This window comes from Ovis canadensis, chromosome 5, assembly GCF_042477335.2.
Source record: "Ovis canadensis isolate MfBH-ARS-UI-01 breed Bighorn chromosome 5, ARS-UI_OviCan_v2, whole genome shotgun sequence".
Classification (NCBI taxonomy): Eukaryota; Metazoa; Chordata; class Mammalia; order Artiodactyla; family Bovidae; genus Ovis; species Ovis canadensis.
Window position 1 is genome coordinate 123,017,306 of NC_091249.1, and position 25,821 is coordinate 123,043,126.

General features: G+C 41.2%; 1 protein-coding gene across 1 annotated transcript in view; it reads left to right on the top strand.

Annotated features, from left to right (window-relative positions):
- The window catches only part of CAMK4 (calcium/calmodulin dependent protein kinase IV), a 273,926-nt gene that overhangs the window by 112,017 nt on the left and 136,088 nt on the right, over positions 1-25,821 (top strand). Inside the window, exon 2 of the mRNA XM_069592674.1 lies at positions 9,907-9,985. Within this exon, the coding sequence (XP_069448775.1) occupies positions 9,907-9,985 (79 nt within the window). The remainder of the gene's footprint in view (positions 1-9,906; positions 9,986-25,821) is intronic.

Below are 25,821 nucleotides of genomic sequence, written 5' to 3' on the forward strand. Positions count from 1 at the left end.
TAAAAGTCAAATTCAAAAACAGAAGAATAAGAAATGCATTGAAATGTTTAGAAATGATTAATATTTTGACACAACTATATTTTTTAACCAAACACTTTCAACATCAGAAAAAGGTAATAAGACTCTTTGGTTCCATTTTAAGACTCCTTCCACTGAAAAAATAGGTGAAAGTTTTGAATAACTTATGAGGCCTAATATCCTTAGCAAAGACAGTTTAACATGGCTGTGAAGATGGGAATACCAGACCACTTGACCAGCCTCTTGAGAAACCTGTATGCAGGTCAGGAAGCAACAGTTAGAACTGGGCATGGAACAACAGACTGCTTCCAAATAGGAAAAGGAGCACGTCAAGGCTGTATATTGTTACCCTGCTTATTTAACTTATATGCAGAGTACATCATGAGAAACGCTCGGCTGGAGAAAGCACAAGCTGGAATCAAGATTGTTGGGAGAAATATCAATAATCAGATATGCAGATGACACCACCCTTGTGGCATAAAGTGAAGAAGAACTAAAGAACCTCTTGATGAAAGTGAAAGAGGCGAGTGAAAAAGATGGCTTAAAACTCAACATTCAGAAAACTAAGATCATGGCATCCAGTCCCATCACTTCATGGGAAATAGATGGGGAAACAGTGGAAACAGTGTCAGACTTTATTTTTCTGGGCTCCAAAATCACTTCGGATGGTGTTTGAGCCATGAAATTAAAAGATGCTTACTCCTTGGAAGGAAAGTTATGACCAACCTAGACAGCATATTAAAAAGCAGACACATTACTTTGCCAACAAAGGTCTGTCTAGTCAATGCTATGGTTTTCCCAGTGGTCACGTATGGATGTGCTGCTGCTGCTGCTATGTCGCTCCAGTCGTGGCCGACTCTGTGCGACCCCATAGACGGCAGCCCACCAGGCTCCCCCATCCCTGGGATTCTCCAGGCGAGAACACTGGAGTGGGTCGCCATTTCCTTCTCCAGTGCATGAAAGTGAAAAGTGAAGGTGAAGTTACTCAGTCATGTCTGACTCCCAGCGACCCCATGGACTGAGCCTACCAGGCTCCTCTATCCATGGGATTTTCCAGGCAAGAGGACTGGAGTGGGTACCATTGCCTTCTCTGTATGGATGTGAGAGAGCTGGACTATAAAGAAAGCTGAGCGCCAAAGAACTGATGCTTTTGAACTGTGGTGTTGGAGCAGACTCTTGAGAGTCCCCTGGAGTGCAAGGAGATCCAACCAGTCCATCCTAAAGAAGATCAGTTCTGGGTATTCATTGGAAGGACTGATGTTGAAGCTGAAACTCCAATACTTTGGCCACCTGATGCGAAGAGCTGACTCATTTGAAAAGACCCTGATGCTGGGAGGGATTGAAGGCAGGAGGAGAAGGGGACGACATAGGATGAGATGGTTGGATGGTATCACCGACTCGATGAACATGGGTTTGGGTGGACTCTGGGAGTTGGTGATGGACAGGGAGGCCTGGTGTGCTATGGTTCATTGGGTCACAAAGAGTTGGACATGACTGAGTGACTGAACTGAACTGAACTGAAGTATGTCATTACAGAGACACAGCTGGGCCCAAACAATGAAGTAGCAAACAGCCCTTCCGGACTTCTATATTTTAAGAGATTCCATACCTGAAGTTGTCTTGCATTTCCAGCAGATTTAAGGTTTGGTGCTAAGGGAAGCCAAGCTCTATCACTCAGCCCAGTCACAAATGTCCACTAGGTCCTGCCCCAGAAAGCCAGTCTCTAATTTATAACCTCCCTTAATGGGAGAATGCCAGTGAATATAAATTGTCTTAACATTTCACAGTCATCACAGTTCCCTAAAACACTGGTGTGAATCCAGCCATTAGATTTCCTGCTTCTGATCTGAAGTGGGTTTGACCTCTGCCTGGCCTTCTGAGAGCATTTGGATATCTGTCTCTGCTCATAGGTGGACAGTTAGGTCAGTGCACTTAGATTTCTTTTGAAGGGAAAATAATACCAATCTTTAGCCAATCTTATTTCTTTAAAAGGAGAAAAGATAGAAAAGGGACCCTGCTTAAAATGTCTTTAGGAAAATAAATATTATATCTGGTGTTTTTTCTTCTATATCCATAAGTTTTGGCACACAGTGCCAGGTACCAACATCAAGTGCTTCAACAGTTTAAGGGCAATGGTGTATGTGCATGCATTATATATATATATATATATATATATATATATATATATATATAAAAAATAATACATTTATATACTTTTGTATAAATGTATAAATTTATACATATTTATACATTATTTATATATACACATATATATGTGTGTATATATATATACACACAACAGTTGTGTCCGACTCTCTTTGCGACCTCATGGTCTATACAGTCCATGGAATTCTCCAGGCCAGAACACTGGAGTAGGTAACCTTTCTCTTCTCCAGGGGATCTTCCCAACTCAGGGATTGAACCCAGGTCTCCCGCATTGCAGGCAGATTGTTGGCTCAACTGCAATGTGGGAGACCTCGGTTCGATCCCTGGGTCGGTAACATCCCCTGGAGAAGGGAAAGGCTACCGACTCCAGTATTCTATACACTGTATACATTGCGTGCATGCGTTCTCAGTCACTTCAGTCATGTCTGAAGTCTTTGCGACCCTATGGGCTGTAGCCCTTCAGGCTCCTCTGTCCATGGGATTCTCCAGGAAAGAAAACTGCAGTGGGTTGCCACGCCCTTCTCCAGGGGATCTTCCCAACCCAGAGATCAAACCTGCGTCTCGCGCATTGCAGGCAGATTCTTCACCCACGGAGCCCCCTGGCAAGCCCTGCTCTGTGCGCTGTGTACACGCTCTGCATTGTGTGTGCATGCAGTAGCGTGTACCGGTGTCATGTCATCACAAACGCGGACTGTAAATGGTTCTGCAGATGCCTGACAGGTTTGACTACTTTCTCTGCAGTGAAACATAGTAATCAACATTTTTAACTTTTTAAAACATTATCTGCCATATCAGACAAAGCTGGGCCTAAAATGTGGTTTTGTTCTGAATTATGTTGAAAGAAAACTAATTTGAAAATAGAAGTCAGGCCCAGACTCCAAAAAAGTATTGACTTTTTTTCACCAAAATCTTTGCATAAAAAAGTTCTAATTAAATAATTTCTATAGTCTTTGGCTTTCTTGTTAAAGAATGTGTTATACATGAATAGAAATGAGTAGTGGCAGTTTTTTTACAGTTGAGTAACTCCATGAATATAAAATCCTCTGTTGTAATATTTTTGCTTCCTTTGTATCTCAAAGAATATTATGGTAATTCTCTCTTTATACAGTTTATCTTTAAATTTGGATATTACAGTTTCATAAAATATTCATTATATATTAAAAATTTGCTGTTAAGATGCATATTTTTATTTTTATATGAGCATACTCAAAGTGTGGTTTCTTTCTAAAATTATACTTATAGACATTAAATGATTTAAATTCCTTGTTTAATTTCAGCAAAGAATACAGAGTAAATTACTGAAGTATTATTTTCATTTACATTATTTAGGTTGTTCTGTTCTTTTAATCTTTCCATCCTTTAAAAAGTTATTTCTAAAATTACAACTATGTGAGGTGATGGGTATAGTAACTAATTGTGGCAAAAAAATTGTGATATATATTTATACCAAATCATTATGTTATACACCTTAAATTTGCATAATGTTATATATCAATTTTATCTCAGTACAGCTAGGAAAAAATTAGTCCTGTTAACGTTAACAACTTACTTAGCAAAATAAGTTGGACATTCTTATTGGATTCTCATATACAATTTTTTTTAAAATTTTAAGTTATTTCTAGCATACTTGTTTTCTGAATGTTGAGCTTTAAGCCTACTTTTTCACTCTCCGCTTTCACTTTCATCAAGAGTCTTTTTAGTTCCTCTTCACTTTCTGCCATAAGGGTGGTGTCATCTGCATATCTGAGGTTATTGATATAAAACGAAGATCATGGCATTTGGTCCCATCACTTCATGGGAAATAGATGGGGAAACAGTGGAAACAGTGTCAGACTTTATTTTTGGGGGGCTCCAAAATCACTGCAAGATGGTGACTGCAGCCATGAAATTAAAAGACGCTTACTCCCTGGAAGAAAAGTTATGACCAAGTGAGGTAGCATATTCAAAAGTAGAGACATTACTTTGCCAACAAAGGTCCGTCTAGTCAAGGCTATGGTTTTTCCAGTGGTCATGTATGGATGTGAGAGTTGGACTGTGAAGAAAGCTGAGCACCGAAGAATTGATGCTTTTGAACTGTGGTGTTGGAGAAGACTCTTGAGAGTCCCTTGGACTGCAAGGAGATCCAACCAGTCCATTCTGAAGAAGATCAGCCCTGGGATTTCTTTGGAAGGAATGATGCTAAAGCTGAAACTCCAGTACTTTGGCCACCTCATGCGAAGAGTTGACTCATTGGAAAAGACTCTGATGCTGGGAGGGATTGGGGGCAGGAGGAGAAGGGGGCAACAGAGGATGAGATGGCTGGATGGCATCACGGACTGGATGGACGTGAGTCTGAGTGAACTCCAGGAGTTGGTGATGGACAGGGAGGCGTGGCGTGCTGTGATTCATGGGGCCACAAAGATTTGGACATGACTGAGTGACTGAACTGAACTGAGCATACTTGTATCTTGAGGTTGATTAGACAAGAATACATTTTGTTAAAATTTCTTTGAAACGTTTTGTTACGATAATAATTTATATGTTGGAATTAGTGATAGGTTAATGTGATAAGTAAATTAAGGAATACTTAATTTAATGGATTAAATTAATGGATACTATTCAATATAGTTTATTTTGCATAAATTTTTGAATATTAATTTTCAGATCAGTCACTCAATCGTGTCTGACTCTTTGCAACCCCATGAACCACAGCTCGCCAGGCCTCCCTGTCCATCACCACCACCTGGAGTTCACTCAGACTCATGTCCATTGAGTCAGTGATGCCATCCAGCCATCTCATCCTTGGTCGTCCCCTTCTCCTCCTGCCCCCAATCCCTCCCAGCATCAGAGTCTTCTCCAATGAGTCAACTTTTCGCATGAGGTGGCCAAAGTACTGGAGTTTCAGCTTTAGCATCATTCCTTCCAAAGAAATCCCAGGGCTGATCTCCTTCAGAATGGACTGGTTGGATCTCCTTGCAGTCCAAGGGATTCTCAAGAGTCTTCTCCAAAACCACAGTTCAAAAGCATCAATTCTTTGGCGCTCAGCCTTCTTCCCAGTCCAACTCTCACATCCATACATGACCACAGGAAAAACCATAGCCTTGACTAGATGGACCTTTCTTGGTAAAGTAATGTCTCTGCTTTTAAATATGCTGTCTAGGTTGGTCATAACTTTTCTTCCAAGGAATAAGCATCTTTTAATTTGATGGCTGCAGTCACCATCTGCAGTGATTTTGGAACCCCCCAAAATAAAGTCAGTGGCTGTTTCCACTGTTTCCCCATCTATTTCTCATGAAGTGATGGGACCGGATGCCATGATCTTCGTTTTCTGAATGTTGAGCTTTAAGCCAACTTCTTCACTCTCCTCTTTCACTTTTATCAAGGGGCTTTTTAGCTCCTTTTCACTTTCTGCCATATGGGTGGTGTCATCTGCATATCTGAGGTTATTGATATTTCTTCCATCAATCTTGATTCCAGCTTGTGTTTCTTCCAGTCCAGCATTTCTCATGATGTACTTTGCATAGAAGTTAAATAAGCAGGGTGACAATATACAGCCTTGACATACTCCTTTTCCTATTTGGAACCAGTCTGTTTTTCCCTGTCCAGCTCTCACTGTTGCTTCCTGACCTGCATACAGATTTCTCAAGAGGCAGGTCAGGTGGTCTGGTATTCCCATCTCTTTCAGAATTGTCCACAGTTTATTGTGATCCACACAGTCAAAGGCTTTGGCATAGTCAATAAAGCAGAAATAGATGTTTTTCTGGAACTCTCTTGCTTTTTCCCTGATCCAGCAGATGTTGGCAATTTGATCTCTGGTTCCTCTGCCTTTTCTAAAACCAGCTTGAACATCTGGAAGTTCACGGTTCACGTATTGCTGAAGCCTGGCTTGGAGAATTTTGAGCATTACTTTACTAGCATGTGAGATGAGTGCAGTTGTGTGGTAGGTTGAACATTCTTTGGCTATAGTTTATTTTGCATACATTTTTGAATATTAATTTTGCAATTATATAAAACTAAAATTAGATTTTTCATTTCCTTCCGTGTTTGCAAATCACTTACCTTTATATTAAGTGGAGTCATGCAGTTTATATGCTTTTGACCCTGGCTTCTTTCACTTAGGATATTATATTAGATAATCATCCATGTTGTTGTCTGATTCTAGTTCATTTCTTTTTATTTATGGATAGTATTCTACTCATTTCTCAGCTGAGGGATATGGGAGTTGTTTGCAGTGTTTCCTGATTAATAATAAGGTGCTATAAAGATTCATGTTCAAGTTTGTGAATGAACATAGCTTTAAATCGTATGGTATTCTTAATTTTATAAGAAACTGCCAAGCTGTTTTCCAGAGTGGCTGTATCATTTCTCATTTCTTCACCAGTGTAGGAGTCCAGTCTTTCTGCCTCCTTGGCAGCCATGATACTCTCTCTTTTCTTAGGTGTTCCAGGAAGAGTGAAGTTGTATCTCATTGTGGCTTTAATTTGCATTTCTCTGATGTCTAATGGTGTTGAGCATCTTTCTTTGTGCTTTTTGCCATTCATATATTTTCTTTGGTGACATATATGTTCCAGTCTCTGGCCCACCTTAAAAATGAATTATTTTCTTATCATTGGACTTAGTTTCTAATTCTAGAGACGAGTCCTTTATCAGATATATGATTATAAAAATTTTCTCACTGTCAGTGGCTTTCAGAAGGCAACCTTTCTTAAGGTAAATGGAGTCCAATTTATTTGTTCTTTGAATTACTATGCTTTTGGTTGTGAGTTCCCCTGGTGGTGCTAGTGGTAAGGAACCTACCTGTCTATGCAGGAGACATGAGACATGGGTTCAGTCCCTGGGTCGGGAAGATCTCCTTGAGAAGAGAATGCCAACCCACTCCAGTATTCCTGCTTGGAGAATCCCATCAGCAGAGGAGCCTGGTGGGTTATAGTCCATGGGGTCGCAAAGAGTCGTACATAACTGAAGTGACTTAGCACACAGTTTTGGCTGTGTATGTAAGAAATCATTTCCTAACTAAAAGTCAGAAATCCTTTTTTTTTTTAGAATTATAGGTTTTACACTTGTACTTATGATCCATTTTGAGTCTTTTTTTGGTAGAGTGGCACTTGGATAAAGGCTTTTTGTTTTTGCCTTTGTTTCTTGCATATATGTACGCAGTTGTTCCAGCGCTGTTTATTGTTGGAAGGACTGTAACTTTCTCCACTGAACTGCCTATTTACCTTTTCCCACTAAATTGCCTGTTTACCTTTGTCAGAAACCAATTAGTCATGTATACGTATAACTATTTCTGGATTCTTTTCTCCATTCTATTTATCTACAAGTTTATTCTTCCTTCAATACCACTCTCTTTATACTAAGTCAGGAAACAGAGGTTCTGAGTATTTTAACTTCAAAAAGAAGGTACATTCTGCTGTTTTGCATGGTGTTGTCTCAAAGTCCTTTAGCTTCGCTTAGTTGATCATGCTGTTCGTGTCCGTATCTTTGGTGATACTTTTTCTGCGTGCTCTGTTCGCTGCTGAGAGAGTGTGGTGATGTATTCAGGTGGTTGTCTATTTCTCCTTTCGGTTTTGTCAGTTTTTGCTTCATGTATTTTGAAGTACTGTTGTTACGTGCATACACTCTCAGGTTTGTAATGTCATTTGGGGCAGTTGCCCTCTTAATATTATGATTAAGGCATGTTCATCTTTGTCTTTATTCTGAAGTCTGGTTGACATGATGTTAATGGAGCTACTCCTGCTTTCTTTTGTTCAGTGTTTGCATAGTACCTCTTTTCTATCATTTTATTTGTACCCTTTTTACACTTTATATTTCAAATGGTTTACTGTACACAATGTAGAGTTTGGTCTTGATTTTTTCATGTAATATGATGGTCTTTTTTATTTGAACCTGAAGTAATAAATTGTTCATTAGAAGCAAATCAGTGACTGAAGGAGTTTACACATGTCCCCAAATGTGGAAGGTACCCTAGAGTGGCACATTTTCAGCATAAACAAAATTTCCCTAAAACCATATGGAATTATCTGTTTGGATCATGGCTACAAATGAAGGCTGAAGATTAAGTGCAGTCTGTTTTAGCATGTGAGTGATGATCTTTATTTTTTAGTTGATATGCTTATAAAGTTTATATTTGATGTAATATTTATATTATTGGACTAAAATACACCATATTGTTAGTTGTTTTGGTTTTAATCTCTTCTTTTTTTTTGTCACCCAAGCACTTCATTTCTGCTTCCATTTTAGCTTCCTTATTCACTTTTTTATTTAAAAATTTTTATTTTGTTTTATAAAAATTTTAATTAATATTTTATTCATTTCCCTGAGTTGTATAATATGCATCTTTAACTAATCAGAGTCTACTATAAAACAGTCATACTGCTTACCTTGTGGTGTAGGGTTCAGCGGCACTTTCTCAGTTTCTTCCCCTGTGCTTTGTGCTGTGTTGGCAGACCTCTTACTTCTGCATATGCCATAAACACAGTGAGTTGTTGGTACTTTTGCTTCACACAGACATCATTTAGAGCAATTAAACACGCAGTAGAATGTTGTATTTGCCTTCACTTATTCCATTGCAGCTCTCTTTCTTTGTGTGTGTGTTGTGTCTTCCCCCCATTTTTTTCAAGTGTGTTGGAACTGTTCTCACCTGCTAACATTTACATCACCAATTCCTGACTCTTAGAGGCTCTGTTAAAAATTTAATGTGCAAAGGTAGCTAGGAATATGTTTGATTTGTAAGTTTCTTTTGTTCTTAGAATTTCAGAATCACCAGAGTGAAAGTATCATAAGATACCTTCCTTAGGACTACCCTGCTTTGTCCTTTGGCCTAATCTTCAAAGTCTGACACGTTTGCTTCCACTGGTCTTCTTTCAAGATTTATCTGAGGCTCTCGCTCTCAGGTTGTACTTGAGCCCGTGTGGTGTCTTTCTGTTTCTGTCTCATCCTCTTGCTCTCATGACTGGAGAGGGTGCATCAGGACCACAATGTCCTGCTTTTTAATGGTCTCTTTTTAGTAACTTCACATGTGTATCACATAGAGATAGACAGTTATTGAGTCTCTTCTTACCATTCTCTTTACAGGTAAACATTTTCTGTACGTCTTCAAATTTTTTATAGAGAGATAAATCTGCTTTTTCTCTGTATATCTTTAACCATTTCAATAGTATTTTCTCCTGGACATTTCACACCATCATTTTTGTTAGTGCATGTGTAGGTGGTAACAGTATTCACCAAAACAAAGGATCCAGTATCTCTATAGGGCGAATACTGGTTTGGGGAGGGTAGCAGGGTTCCAGTGGTATAGGGTAAATCTCAAAGGTCCCCAGCACGCTTGCCAAGTACTGGGGACTTTCCTGACCTTTAAGGCCTGGTGCTGGACTTAAGCTCCCCCTACCTCCCCCGAAGTCATGAGCTTTGTTGTGGTCCAGGTGCCTGCCTTCAGGAAGGGGCACAGGCTGTGAGATTGGGTGGAGGTCCTACAAAATCTGTGTTTACCTGACGAGCCGTGACTGAATGCAGCAGGTCACTTGAACAGAGATGGACTAGAAGTAAAAGGGCAAACAGGAAGATTGAGCACAGTATCCTTAATTACATAGAAAAAAGTCCTCTCAAGTTTGTCGAGTCCTGTAGTAGAACGTAAAACACTTGTCAGTTATGAGGGTAACTGCAAGAGATACTTGTTTTCAAGCTTTCCCCTTAATTTCTTACTGAGAGCATAACATTTTCTTTTTGTCTTTTTTCCCCCTCAAGGGGTGCTACATCCATTGTGTACAGATGCAAACAGAAGGGGACCCAGAAGCCTTATGCTCTCAAAGTGTTAAAGAAAACAGTAAGTTTATTTCATTGTATAACAGCGTCTCTAAGAGATACGTGACCTGGAGAAGCAAAGAGCCCTGATCCAAGGGACAAAGGGCCAGAGGACTGTGGTGTGCAGCTCACTCGCTTGGGCTGTTTGCGAAAGGACAGCTAGATGAGTTGTTTTCTGATGGAAACTATCATTCTTTGAAAGCAGCTGGATCCCAAATTAGATATGGCTGTGGTGGAAAAAAGTAGGGGATGGAAAAAGATTTAGAGTTTCCAGGTAAGATTTGCCTCATATGCCTGTCATGTTTTCAGATATGTATGCATGTGTGTGTGTACACACACACACACACATATATTTAATCTCCAATCACTTGATATACTAGAAAAGCTTGCTATTTAGAAACACCTAAATGAAACACAAATAGATGCATTTCTTAGAGAATCCATCCACTTCTAAGTCGATTTTCAGATGGTGCTTTTGCTTCAGTGAACTACAGCCAGACAGATGCTAATGTATCTGGGACTTAATCTGCTCATCTAAAAAGTTAATATTTGAACAAGAAGGAAGGATTTTGTTATCATATTGGTTTTTGGTCTTTTTCCCCATACTTGTAGATGAGCTGAGGGGGCAAAGGTTACTTAGGCTCATCCCCAGTAAGTACCAACTTCTAAGGTGAGAGGTCAAAATTCGAATACCAGTCCGTAATTCTGGCGTTTTATACTCCTGTTGCCTCAGAGAGGGTTTGTCATTGTAATGCCTTACTCATACTTTCTGTCCTTAGGTAATTTCCCCTTCTAAAACCACAAAAGACAGTATATTCTTTTATAGTGAACTCTTCCTTTGTCAAATTTTATGTGAACAAATATGTGAAATACATATACTTTTGAAAACCCAGCTGTAACTTACGCTGAGAAGAGACATAACAACTTTTGAAATCAAATAATACCTCTTTGAAGCCAAGGGGTGTTTTTCGTAAAGGCAACTTAATATCACCAGCTGTTGTATTGTATTGTCTGGCACAGGGAAATTTTAGACTCTCATGTAATGAATAAGAGAATAATGGCACAAGGTATTCAGTCAAATAGAAGCAGAATGAAGTTTTGAAACAATCTGTCAGAATTTAAGGCCATTCAACTAACAAGAGCAGTGTAACTGAGGAAAGTAGTAGTTTAAATGGCAGTTGTTCCTAATAAGCTCTTTCTTCTGAATTTTCCATTTGGTATAGGCAATGATTCCAGAATGCAGAGGGATCTTTTCCTCAGTAAGATTTGAAATTTTCTCCTAAATCAATTTCTTATGGTCATAAAATGTATTTGAGCTAAAGGATTATTAAAATTTTATGAAAGAGAATTTCCTATTAAACATTTCAGTTCAGCTCAGTTCAGTCGCTCAGTCGTATCCAACTGCTTGCAACCCTGTGGACTGTAGCATGCCAGGCCTCCCTGTCCATCACCAACTCCTGGGGCTTGCTCAAACTCATGTTAAACATCTACTTTTACAAAAATTATTTAGCATGCTTTAGCAGTGGTCATACAAGAGATGTTTTTGGACTTGGTTGTATCTTTTCTTGATGGTTAAAAAAATTGGCAGTAAAATTTGTGTGTGGTTATTCTATTTTCATAGTTGAGGAAACTTTAAAAGGTACTAGCTATATAAACATCGAGGGAAATAAGTACTCAGAAATGACTTGTGAATGCTCAGGATCGCCAAGGACAAAGGGTTGATTTCGACAGTACTTGCTATGTCAAAGATCTTTGGATGAATTGGAAGAAGAGCTAAGTGAAGACATTTGGTAGGTTCATGACTCTCATTCACTGGGAAAGTAAAGCTCTGGTTTGCCCTGCCTGTCTATTCTTCTCCACCTCTGTCATGGAAGCATCTTCCTCAGAAGACAGGCAGGAAGAAAATGTGGATGAGAACCAAGTGTCAGGTGGCACTGCAGAGCGACGCTGCGAGGCAGATGTTGTCAGACACGCTTACTGTTGTGCCAAACAGAATGAGAGAAATCCCTGGGGAAACCCGAACTTTGACCATGAGTTAGATGGAGTTCCCAGCATTGTCTCCTGGAATCAGCCTTGCCCAGAGATGTGTAAGTGAGACGAATAGCAGGCAAAACCTCAAAGAGCAGTTGCCTCCAGTGTTTAATTCTATATAGGTCATGAAGACAGAACTTCCTTCTCCAAATGAAATGAGCAAAGCCTAAGAATCTATTTATAGAGGAAAAGTGATACAGGGGAAATGAAGTATTTTGGCAAATTCAGTTTAAGATCTACTCTTGATGGGGAAAGGGGGTTTCAGAAAACTTGAATCATTTATGAAATCTATTTATTAGATTGAGCCACATAAAATTGCATCTGTTAAACTGTTCTTGACCTATAAAAATGACAGTTATGTGGTTTAACTGACAACTTTGGGGCTACTATATTACTCCACTGGATAATTCCTTGGGTCCTCATTTTATGACCAGCCCTAAATTTAAGAGATTTGAAAGATTATCTATATCTATCTGTCTATCTGTCTATCAATCACTTCTCAGCTATCTGTGAGAATTTCTCAGGTTTGATATAATAAACTACCATAAATTGGATGGCTTAGAACACTTAAAATTTTTTTCCCGCTTTGAGTTCTAGAATTCCGCATCAGAGGGATAGCAGGGCTGGTTCCTTCTGCGGGCACGGAGGGGGACTTGGCTCCAGCCTCGCTCCTGGCTTCTGGGGACGGCTGGCAGTGCCGGCTGCTCTGTGACTGGCCACTGCACTCGTCTCACCTCTGTTTTCATCACATGGCAGGCTTCTTGCATGTCTTCATACCATCTTTCCTCTCTGCGTGTCTGTGTTTAAATTTCCTTCTTATAAAGACATCAGTTCTGTTGGAGTAGGGGCCTACCCTACTCCAATATGAGCTCATGTTAAGCTAACTACTTATATTTACAACAACTAATTCCTAAAGTTTCACTGTTAAGGACTAGGGGTTAGGACTTCAACATAATTTGGGGAGGGATACAATTTCACCCAGAATACTATCTATGAAATAGGACCTCTAAGGTGAATTTCAAAATATTCCATTCAATAATCTATCTGAAGTTGAATAAAATTTTTTTCACAGTCAAGAAGCTAATGAACATAAAACCCATCCATTTTATAGGTGATCAGATTCATATATAAATGTTTTCAAGTCCAAGAAAACGTTCCTATTTCTTCAACAAGTTAATTATTTGATAACAATAATCCTCTTTCCTGGGATCTGTTAAAGAGATTTTTAGGAAAGTTTACCCAAATTTCATTTTGTGGCAATATTATGTTCCTTTCTCATAGCTTAATATTTTAGGAAAGATTTAGTTTATATTGGCACTATGGGACTTATTCCCCCTATAAAACACCCTGATTATCATTGCCAACGCATTAAGAAGACAAAGACTCTAATTAATCCATCAGAAATCAGAATAAAGCATCCCCTCTCATGAAGAAATCCATATTCCATCAGTTGATAGGCACAGGACAGAGCTGATATGATAATAAACGTAAAGTAAATTGCAACGTTCAGCCAGTTGGGTATTTTGGCTAATAAAACATTATTGCAGGAAATAAACAGTAATTATAACAAAAATATTTTAAATGACCATATGTTTTATGTTGTTCAGTCACTCAATAATGTCTGATGGACTGTAGCGCGCCAGGCTTCCTTGTCTTTCCCTATCTCTCAGAGTTTGGTCAGACTCGCGTCCATTGAACTGATGATGCCATCCAGCCATCTCATTCTCTCTCACCCCCTGCTTCTGCCCTCAGTCTTTCCCAGCATCAGGGTCTTTTCCTATGAGTCAGCTCTTCACATCAGGTCCCCAAAGTATTGGAGCTTAAGCATCAGTCCTTCCAATGAATATTCAGGGTTGATTTCCTTTAGAATGGGCCAGTTCAGTCTCCTTGCTGTCTAAGACTCTCAAGAGTCTTCTCCAGCACTACAATTCAAAAGCATCAATTCTTCAGCACTCAGCTTTCTTTATGGTCCAACTCTGACATCTAGACATGACTACTGGAAAAACCATACCTTTGACTATATGGACCTTTGTGGGCAAAGTGACATCTCTGTTTTTTAATATGGTGTCGAGATTCGTTGTAGCTTTTCTTCCAAGGAGCAAGCATCATGGCTTGCTTCATAGCTGCAGTCACCGTCTGCAGTGATTTTGGAGCTCAAGAAAATAAAATATGTCACCATTTCCATTGTTTCCCCATCTATTTGCCATGAGGTGATGGGACCAGAAGCCATGATCTTCATGTTTTGAATATTGAGTTCTAAGCCAGCTTTTTCACTCTTTTGTTTCACCCTCATCAAGAAGCTCTCTAATTTCTCTTTGCTTTCTGCCATTAGGGTGGTCTCATCTGCATATATGAGGTTACTGATATTGCTCTTGGCATTGATTCCAGCCAGGAGAAATCTTGATTCCAGCTTGTGCTTCATCCAACCTGGCATTTCACATGATGTAATCTGCATAAAAAGTGAAAAGTGAAAGTGAAGTCAGTCATGTCCAACTCTTTGTGACCCCATGGACTGTAGCCTACCAGGCTCCTTCATCTGTCCATGGGATTTTCCAGAAAGAGTACTGGAGTGGGTTGCCATTTCCTTCTCCAGGGCGATCTTCTCAACCCAGGGATCAGACTCAGGGATCAAACCCAGGTCTCCCACATTGTAGGCAGATGCTTTTACTATCTGAGCCACCAGGGAGGTACTCTGCATAGAAGTTAAATAAGCAGGGTGATAATATACAGCCTTGATGTACTCCTTCCCCAGTTTTGAACCAGTTCATTATTCCATGTCTGGTTCTAACTGTTGCCTCTTGACCTAACTGTTGCATACAGGTTTCTCAGGAGGTAAGGTGGTCTGGTATTCCCTTCTCTTTAAGAACTTTCCACAGTTTGTTGTGATCCACACAGTCAAAGGCTTATGTGTAGTCAATGAATATGTGGATATAATACCATATTCTTTATCTATAGATAGCTTTCATTTCTAGATTTAGAATACATTGAAATATATATTGACCAACATTATTAATGTCTGCAACTTAGTTTAAAATAATTCTCAACCAAAAAATGTGTGTATGTGTGTGCACATATGGGGAGAGAGAAAGAAAATATGACAGAAGTCAATAGTTACAAAGTTTAGGACAATGTACTAATGTTCATACTGGTATTTCCAAATTTCGTTGTATGAGAAAATTCTCCTAACAAAAAATTTGTTTTGAAACATACTTTACCACTGAGATCTTGTTCAACTTAACTTTTCTTTGGCCATTCAGAAAGTGTTTCAAGATCTTACAGTTTCTAAATGTCATGATAAACAGCAGTGACTCTCTATCATAGAGGTGTTGAAGTGCCAGAAAACAGAAAATGGTGTTAATAGTTGAACCAACTTTTGCTATGCTGAAACTCCTGAGCTCTTGCAGAAACAGTGTCCACCTGTCTCGCTGCGCTGGTGATGAGGGGAGAGCTCTGACGGCAGTGGAAGTGAACAAGGAGGGAAATGGACTGAAGGCTGTTTGGGTTGCTCAGGCTCCCTTGGGGGCTCAAACGGTAAAAAAACTTGCTTGCAATACAGGGGACCCAGGTTCAGCCCCTGGGTTGGGAAGAGCCCCTGGAGAAGGAAATAGCAACCCACTCCAACAGGTGGTTCATTTTGAAATGTTTTTCAAAGTCGTATTAGAGATCCTGGGCCAAAGAAGTCATCAAGTCACTAGAAGCGGCATGCCTACTCTCCTTCCGAGAAAAGTATCTCATTTTGTAACTTTTTATTTTGAAACACAGATTCACAGCCAGTGCTATCTCTGTTGCCCATTAGTAACTCCTTACCTTGCATGTAAGGACTAATATCAGGGGAACTGCAAACTTTTGTAAAGCAAATCCAGGGTAAAGGAAACAAGTCTTGACATTTTCTTTCACTTGAAAAAGACTGCATTCAGTTTACTATAAAATCCTTCCATGAATACCCAGTATGGAATCTAAGATTAGTCTCAGTGTGTAAATTCAGAATTTATGAGTCTGAGAGCCCATCTCAGTTTCCTGACTCTCCTTAGGAACGGCTTGGTTGTGGGGTAAGATCATGGGCTGTGGAGCCAGACAGCCTGAGTTCAGGATCACTTCCGCCACTTACTACCTGGATGACTTTACAGCAGATATGTACATCTCTTAATGTTAGTTTCTTCATCTGTGAAATGGGTTTAAGAACATCTAGTTCATGGCATTTTACTAACAATTATAAAGAGATAATTTATGTAAAATATTTCTCAGTACCTAGGAAACATATAATAAATGGTGAACATTTTTCTTATTATTAATTGTAATTGGGGTCACAAAGAGTCAGACACAACTTAGAAACTAAACAACAATAACAACCACACAGATATTTTATATTACAATAGTACTGTCTTATTCTGTGTAATTCTGATGTTTTCATTAGCTTGATTGAAAACTAAACAGTGAGCCACCAGATATGTTGTATACTGCTGTATGAATAAATTATATCATTTTGGGAGTCCTTTTAAAATAATCTGCCAAAAATGGATATGCATCTTTTTAAAATTAACTTTTATTGGAGTATAGTTGCTGTGCAATGCTGTGTTGGTTTATGCTGCGCAGTAAAGTGAGCCCACTGTACGCATACATCCACCCCTCGTGTTTTGGTTTCCTCCCCATTCGGGTCGCCGCAGAGCACTGCAGTTTCCTGAGCTGTGCAGCAGGTTCCCATCATTCACCTGCTTTATATAGTATCAATCATGAATAGATGTCTGCCTTGACTTCCGATTCATCCACCCCCTATTTTACTATTATCAATAAAATTTATTGTGATACTAAAGATTTCCAGTTATATGACCTCATACTTGAATCTTGGAGGCCCATGATTCCTAGATTTGAGCAGTTTCAACCCTCCTGTTCTATTCTGATTTTTGACGTTGGAGCACTGTCTCTTGATCTGTAGTGAGGAAAGTGTTCTGGGTCTAAATGTTGTCATATTTTAGTTATTATGATATAAAGTTGCCCATAGATTTCTGGAAAGGCTTTTCTTGAATAATTTAACATTCACATGGTAAATGCTTCTGACTTTTACAAAATTTTCATTAAATGCCCAAAGGCTAAAAGAGGCTTTTAATCTCTTCTCAGTTGGTTGAAGAGCTACACATTGTGACTTGCTAATCATTCTGTGAGTTAGTTTTTAACTCGTATTCCTTTTTCCTGATATTCTTATGAATTAGATCTTGGAGACTCTGAAAGGCTGCTCTAGATTGAACTGCAGAAAGTACACAGGCCTACCTCAAACTCTTGGTAGCTGGATCTCCAAGACATCTCCTAGAGGAGTTTTCAGCTTCTTCAGTTCCGAAATGGAAGTAATGCTATTGACTCCACTCAGTAAACTGAAGGTTACCTGCTTTTATCTCTTTCTGTCTGACCTTTGGGAGCATGGAAACCAATAATAGGCCCTTTGCTCTCCAGGATCTGTGACAGACGTAGGAAAGGTGGCTAGGTTAGTCTGGGTTAAAGATTCGCAGCCATTAAACATTACTAATGCTTGAAACGTAGCTACTTTGAACCACTCATTGGTAGGCTCTAGAAGTGCAGTCAAGGTCGCCCTTGGTCAGTGATGGAGAGGACAATAATAAATCACTAGCTCAAAGAGATCTTTTGAGCCCAATTGAGGTCTCAGAACACATTAAGGAAAGTAGCTTGCAGATAACAAGCTGTGTCAAGTGAACTGAAACTTCAGGCGTTCTGTCCGTTGGAACCTATTGATTTTCATAGGGACTATTAAGCCAAGTTCCCTGGAATAAGAACAGGGATATTTCTGTTGAGTTTGTGACAAGTATATGTCTACAAGAGAAGAGAGATAACAGGGTAGAATGTTAGTCTTGGCCTGATTTGTATGCTCTGCCATTCAGAGATCCACTTGGGAGTCTGGGTGTTCTTAGAGCAACTTAGTCATTCTAATTTGATTTTTTTTTTTTTGATAGAAATGCTGCTGGAATCCGTCACAATTCAGCTCACTTATCTATCGTCTCATTATATTGATCTTTCACAGGCATTTTGTTGCCTTTTGAAAAGCATCACCGTAATTCAGAGGCAGGCTGGTGCAAGAGGAGTACATGCACTAATGCTGCAGCTCACAGAACAGCTGGCATAATGTGCCCCCGAGAGCTGGAGGCACAGAGTGCAAGTGTTCGTCACTCAGTCTTGTCCGACCCTTTGCAACCCCGTGGACTGTAGCCCACCAGGCTTCTCTGTCCATTGACTGCTTTAAGCGAGAATATTGCAGTGGGTAGCCATTCCCTTCTGGGAATCTTCCCAACCCAGAGGTTGAACCCAGGTCTCCTGCATTGGAGGCAGATTCTTTACTCTCTGAGCTACCAGGGAAGCCCCAGGGGAGCAGGGAGAAAGAAAGAGTCAGAGAGGGGGAGGCGCTGAATATGCGGGTGCTGGTCTGCATGCTGTCACCCGGAAGAAACAGGCTGTGCCCGACACCACCCGCTCAGGCTAGCACGCTGAACCCTCCCGTGCTTCTGCAAGTGGTGAGTGGTTGGATCTAAAATGGTCTTCACCCTGTATATGGAGTCTGCGGCGCAGCAGCAGGAGACGACTAGCCCGAACTAGAGGAAATCTTAGAGGGAGAGCTTATGTCACCATTCCCTAGCAGAAGAAAGGGACGGAGCTTCTCAGAGACCTGAGTGGGGAAGGCCTAGTAACCAGAGGAGAGGTGCAGAGAGGCTGAAGGAGCTCCAGGAGGGAGGGCTGGGGAGTGGAGCAGATGGGCCACGCTGGGAGAGGAGAGACGGGATGAGCCTGCAGGCACACTCAGGATTTCCTGACTTAGTGAGCTCAGGGAGTGAGAGCTGGGGAGCAGATGGGCCACAGCAGGGAAAGGCGAGGCTGAGAGGAGCTCAGGGAGTGAGGGCTGGGAAAGCTGAGGCTGAGAGGAGCTCCGGGAGGTGAGAGCTGGGGAGCAGATGGGAAAGGAGAGAGAGTGAGGAGAGACAGATGAGCCTGCAGGCACACTCAGGATCTCTGACATACTGAGGAGGAGAAGGGCTGTAAGCTTAGTGCTAACCATGAAAAACATTCTAGTAAGTTTTTATTTTTATATTTATTTGTGGTAAAAATTGAATAATGGTCAAAGCTGCATCTATCCAGACAATGCAAGAAGAGGAGAGAAAACAAGGCTAAGAGGAGATCAAGTCCTGGAACTCCAGACTGTTGATCTGTTGAGAGAGAGGAAATGCATGACTGTGTGCAAAAGATATCGATTAGAATAAATTCAAATAATTTTCAGTATTGGATTAGCTTGCAGCAGTTTATTTTTTTTAAAGAAAATGTTCTCAGATTACCATATGCCAGTTCCACAATTTAAACAACAAAGGATAAAAATGGGAGCCACACTTAATTAATCAGCAGTCTGTAGCAACCCCTTCTATATGTTAATACAAAAATACTTCATGGGAATTTTCCATGGAAACCAAAGGACTCAGTAGCATGGAGTCCTAAATCTGAGCCCTTTCTGTTTGATACCGGATAGGTCCCGAAAGAGAAAAAAGAGTGAAAAAAAGGGAAGGAATGGTCGTGGCCCCGATCTGGTACTGAAACTAGATATTGCTCCTTGCTAATCTGATTAAGGATGAAAAGCCTTTGCTGACTGACACATAGACACGGAGAAGCTGAGTGCAGTTCAAGTCACTCTGTGAAACAGGAGTTTTCTATGTACAGAGAAAGCAAGCAACATATTTCTTTTCTAAATGCTGTGAAACCGTAGGTTAGTGAGTGTCAGTGTACAGCATTCACTACCAAATGAAAGGGAAGTAATGGAGTGTGTAATGGTCAACGATGAGGGTGTCGCTCCCTTTGTGTTTCTGTCTCCTGGATAGACAGGATGCCAATGGCCCACCTGTGCCCGCGTACATGGCTCCCTTTGTCTCTCTGTCTCATGGGTACACAGGCCGCACCGCTGGCCCACTGGTGCGTGTGTATATGGCTCCCTTTGTCTCTCTGTCTTGTGGGTACACAGGCCGCACCGCTGGCCCACTGGTGCGTGTGTATATGGCTCCCTTTGTCTCTCTGTCTCATGGGTACACAGGCCGCACCGCTGGCCCACTGGTGCGTGTGTATATGGCTCCCTTTGTCTCTCTGTCTCATGGGTACACAGGCTGCACCGCTGGCCCACCGGTGCCCATGTATAAGGCTCCCTTTGTGTCTCTGTCTCATGGGTACACAGGCCGCACCGATGGACCACTGGTGCCCGCGTATATGGCTGCCATTGTCTTTCTGTCTTGTGGGTACACAGGCCGCACCGCTGGCCCACCGGTGCCCATGTACAAGGCTCCCTTTGTCTCTCTGTCTCATGGGTACACAGGCCACACCACTGGCCCACCGGTGGCCGCGTACATGGCTCCCTTTGTCTCTCTGTCTCATGGGTACACAGGCCACACCGCTGGCCCACCGGTGCCTGTGTACATGGCTGCCTTTGTCTCTCTGTCTCATGGGTACACAGGCCACACTGCTGGCCCACCGGTACCCGTGTATACGGCTGCCTTTGTCTCTCTGTCTCAGGGGTACACAGGCCACACTGCTGGCCCACCGGTACCCGTGTATACGGCTGCCTTTGTCTCTCTGTCTCAGGGGTACACAGGCCGCACCGCTGGCCCACCGGTACCCGTGTATACGGCTGCCTTTGTCTCTCTGTCTCAGGGGTACACAGGCCACACTGATGGCCCACCGGTGCCCATGTACATGGCTCCCTTTGTCTCTCTATCTCATTGGTACACAGAGCACACTGATGGCCCACTGGTGCCCGTGTATATGGAATTCCAGTTTGCTCTCCATTCTAATTGTCAGTATCACAGGGTACATTCAGTTAAAGCTGTCATTCTTGATCTCTGTCCCACAGATATGAAAAATGTATCATATGGCTAGTTATATCTACAATGCTTTTTGCCCCATAGAATGCGAGGCTGTCACTGGAAGGACTTTTCTTTGAAATTTTGAGATCCAGATAGTTTAGAACTAATTTTCACAATAGCATCAGTACATATTTGGGTGTCATAATCAGTTTCAAGGTGTGACAAAAATGATGAAGTAGTGTAGGCTGTGAATGACTTCTTTTATGGACAAGTCACAGTGAATCCAAGTTTGCTATCCTCATCATTTGAATTTTGACATATTTTTTTGAAGGGGAATGTGAATGAGTGTAATGATTTGCCTACCATATTTATATGTGCATAAAAGAAGCAATTTAAGCATCCTTTATTTTCTATGACAGTTAAAATTCTTCCTGAATCTGATACCAACCTGTATCTGGGGGGAAGGTGCTTAAAAGTTTTAGTCAAAGGTATCTTAGTTTTTTTTTTTTTTTCCCAGTTTGAGTCTCTTTTAGCTTGGAAGAATTTCTCTAGGGTAAGAATTCAGTGTAAATCCAGCTCTCTCTGAGAGCTGTTTCTCTGTCACCGGCTCTTCCTACGTTGGCATCTGGATTCAAGGGTGGCTGTCACCGTGGACGTGGTCCCTTCCATGTGGACAGCACAGCAGTGCACATGGCCACCCCCTGGTGCTGACCGCCCCAGCCTGGGGAGGCGAGGGCGTGGCAGCTCCAGACAGCTGTGGAGCACACCGACACCCCGTGGGCATGAATACGGTCATGTATGCAGAGAAGGACAGGACCACCCAGTGCTGGCCACAGGCCCTTTCCACTGCATCCTGCGAGCCCTGACAGTCCTGGGCACTGGTACCAGGGGGGCGGTGCTGGAGCGCCAGCATGGAATGTATGCGCATCGGCCCGGTTAGTCAACACGGAGCTTCATATCTGAGCCATTCATTCCAGAAGAGACTTAAGAGCACGCTGACAGTGCATAGCAGATGTACACATCACTGCATAGAAATAGACTTTGAGAAGGATTGAGCCAATATGCTTCCATTTTTTATTTCTGGAAGCATCTGATCTCTTCAGAAAAATGAGCTCTGTGTTAAGATGTTAAGATGCTTCCTCACCAAAGAAGGCAAATCTGGCATTATACAACAGAAGAGAATACCACCATGGGGCAAAATCAACCGGGAATTTTTCTTTAAACCTTAAATCATTAAGATTTGTAGTATCTCATTCTTACTCTAGCCCTAGAGCTGTATGATGTTACTTTTAAGATCATTTAAAAGCCTTTTTTGTCTATAGCATGTTCTTTTTCTTTTTAGAGGAAGTTTTTAGCATTTTTGAACAATGTTAACCAGGGTATCTGAAAGCCTTAATTATCTTAGAAAGATTGTCAGGAGCTAAAGAGTTTCCAGGTGTTCCCCCAATCAAAGCTATCCTCAGTAAGGTATTCAACGCCAAGATGTAACTGATGAGACTTAAATGCTAGTATTTCCAGGAGCACTTTGTGGTTTTGTTCTTTCTTTTTGTTCTTTGACAGGTTACAAAGTCATAAGCTTCTTGAATATCTAAATTCTCAGTTTTGTGTCTCATAGATGAGCACCTAGTTTTAGGATCAAAGGGAGAATTCAGGCCTCTGAGAATACGCAGTGCTCTGCCCTTCACTTCAGGTGGTTTGAGGATTGTGCCACCCAGTCATTGCTGTCCAGCTGAAAGCAATATAAAATGAGAACTGAAGTTTGCTGTTTTCATGCCTCCTTAGTAATTTGTAAAGTGCTTTGAAAAGCACTGTCTTGATGGTGTGAAAATGACCAAAAAAAACAAAAGGGAAATGATGAATTTTTTCCAGGTCTGTTAGAACGTGAATGTCTATAGGACCTGGCTGATCCCCAGGTCTGTAGTAACCCAGGTGTTACCCTGATGGTCAGCAGTAATTAATAAACACAAGAAATGGTCTTGAAACTTCTATGGAGCTTAACTAAAGTAGTACAGCTCTCATCCCAGTCTTCAAAAAGGTAAAGGAATGTGTTTAAATCTGAATGCAAAGAGGCATCAATGCCCCTCTTTGACTACCATTCAGCAAGATTATATTGGACATAGTTTAGGATTTTAATAAAACTGCCTTCAACTTTTAGGGAAAAAGGGTAAATAAAAACTATATTTTCCTGCTTGTTAAACATTTTTCCTTCCTAGCACTGGAATGCTGTCATAGGTACCTTTAGTTCTACGTTGAGTTTGTTTTCGTTGGATTAATTTTTATGGAAAGACTTAGAAAATCGGAAATAGAAAACTGGGAAATGTCTGCCTTGCTTTTACAAATTCTTTCAGGAATGGCACTGAGCATCTACCATGGGCCAAAGGAGTTTGTGCATATTCTCATCGAATCCCTACAACAATAAAATACTGTAGGGTAGCAATTATTATCCCCATCTTATCCATGAAGATATTGAAATAATCCTCACATGGGATAAGAGACTTTATAAAGGGCTCTAAATGGTAGGTCCAGAATTCAAATTAAATTTTTTAAAAAGTACAGCCAAGGATGTTCATTACAGAAAGACTTATATTAGTAACAAAATGTAAAAAAGTTTTAAAGTATCTGACCATAAGTTAGTGTTAGTCACTTAGTCGTGTCTGACTCTTCGCCACTCCAGGGACTGTAGCTCGCCAGGCTCCTCTGTCAGTGGAATTCACCAGGCAAGAATACTGGAGTGGGTAGCCATTTCTTTCTCCAGAGGATCTTCCCAACCCAGGGATCAAGTGCAGGTCTCTTGCATTGCAGGCAAATTCTTTACCACCTGAGGCACCAGTGTCAATGACACTGGGCCGTTGGGAAGCTCCTTTACCTTCTGCTTATGGACACTGGTGGTGGTTTAGTTGCTAAGTCATGTCCAACCAACTCTTGTGACCCCATGGAGTGTAGTCCACCAGGCTCCTCTGTCCATGAGATTCTCCAGGTAAGAATACTGGAGTGGGCTGCCATTTCCTTCTCCAGGGGATCTTCCCAACCCAGGGATCGAACCTGCATCTGCTGCATTGCAGGCAGATTCTTTACCAACGGAGTTACGAGGGAAGCCCCTTATGAACATTAGGTAGTCATAAAACTGTATGATATTTTCAGTGAACATTGTAAGAAACAATTGTATCTGCATATTTTATATGCAAACAATCGTATTTTGCATATTTGCAAAAAATTGTATTTCCATGTTTGAACTATATAAGGAAATATGCACAATTTTTAAAAGTAAAAGGAAATAAAATGGCAATGTTAAAATGGTAGATATGTTACTCTCTTTTGCTTTTTATATTTTACTTTAAAAAAAAGTGACTATGATACCTTTATAATCATAAATAATATGCATTTATTTTCTTCCACTCTTGGCAACATGAACATAAAGGAACATTTGGGAGGCTAATACTATACTCATTTTTTAAATCACCGGATATCTATTTCATTTTTGCGTGGATTTGATCATGAGGGTATTGAAGTCACCTCATTGGGGAATATGGGAGTCGGAATCCAGCAGAGCTTGTCTTTTGAACTGTCCCTTGACAGGCACAGAGACAGAGCAGAATATTCATAGTTGCGCCCCTAGATTTCTTTGCTTACTTCTCCTTCTTTGGGAATTCATATATATTCTGGCTCTCACTGTTCTCTTTTCTGATTTCCATCATCTCACTCTCATTTAATCTCTTCTGTGGTTGTGTTTGATACACAGTGTGAGTCACACAAATGACAGCAGTGTGTCCTGGTTGGAAAAGAAGCTGTGACACTCTGTACCCTCCCGGGGCTAGAGGAGCAGCTGTGGAATATCCGTACCCGCCGCAGTGGGCTTAGAAAGGCAGTGACTTCACCAGAGCTTGTATTAATTCTGTTTCTTGGAACAGTCCCTGTTCATCCTGGAAGAGTGCAGGCTTGAATAAGTACTATAGTGACTCTTTGTGGCTCACAGTTTAGAAATCACAGCTCTTACCTGTATAGCGATCTGGGTACTTAGATCTGCCTGTGAGACAGGCACTCTCCACTCCATTGATGTTGATAGCATGATTTGACTGGCAGGAGGACAAATGACTAACCAAATCCAATCTCATCTAAACAAAGCTGTTAAACCAGAGAGTTTTCCTTTGAGCCACCAACCTTTTATATTCAAAGAGTAGCACCATCCCTCATTTATTTATTCAATAAGTTAATACATACCAGGTGTTGGTAAGTAATGCTGGATGCACTGATGGGTAAAAATGGACAGGCCATTCGCTATTATAGAGCTTATATTCTGGTGGAAGAAGCAGGTAATTTATAACTAAATGGTAACACAGATTTGTGTAAATTTATGAAGGGACTACAGTGATGATTATGGTTGTGTGTATATGTGAGTCTGTGTGTGTGCTTAGTCACTCAGTCGTGTCCGACTCTTTGCGGCCCCACAGACTGTATGCCGCCAGGCTCCTCGTCCATGGAACTCTCCAGGCAAGGGTACTGGAGTGGGTTGCCCTGCCCTCCTCCAGGGATCTTCCCAACCCAGGGATTGAACCTGAGTCTCCTGCGGCTCCTCCATTGCAGGCAGACTCTTTATCCCTGAGCCACCGGGGAAGCCACGTGTATATGTGCGTGTACCTTCTTTTGGTGCAGTGACCTGGGAAAGCCTCTCCGTTGCTTTCTGAGTGAAGTGAGAGGGTCAAGGGGAGGAGGCCTGGAGCCTGTTCTGGAGGTCGAGTGGCCAGTGTAGGAGGAAAACAACATCCGCCCACAAGGGTGAGGCCCCCACCGGAGCTGTAAGGTGTTATTCTGTCAGTGGGGCGCCAGCATTTAAGCTGGAGAGTGACACGACCTGATTTACATTTTAAAGAAATCACTGGCTGCTGTACGCAGAGGGAGTGAGCATCACAGAGGCTAAAAATCAGAGCAGGGCTCCTAGGTAGTGTAATACTTGTGTAGCTTTAAAGTAGAAGAAGAGTCAGACCAGAATGGTGAC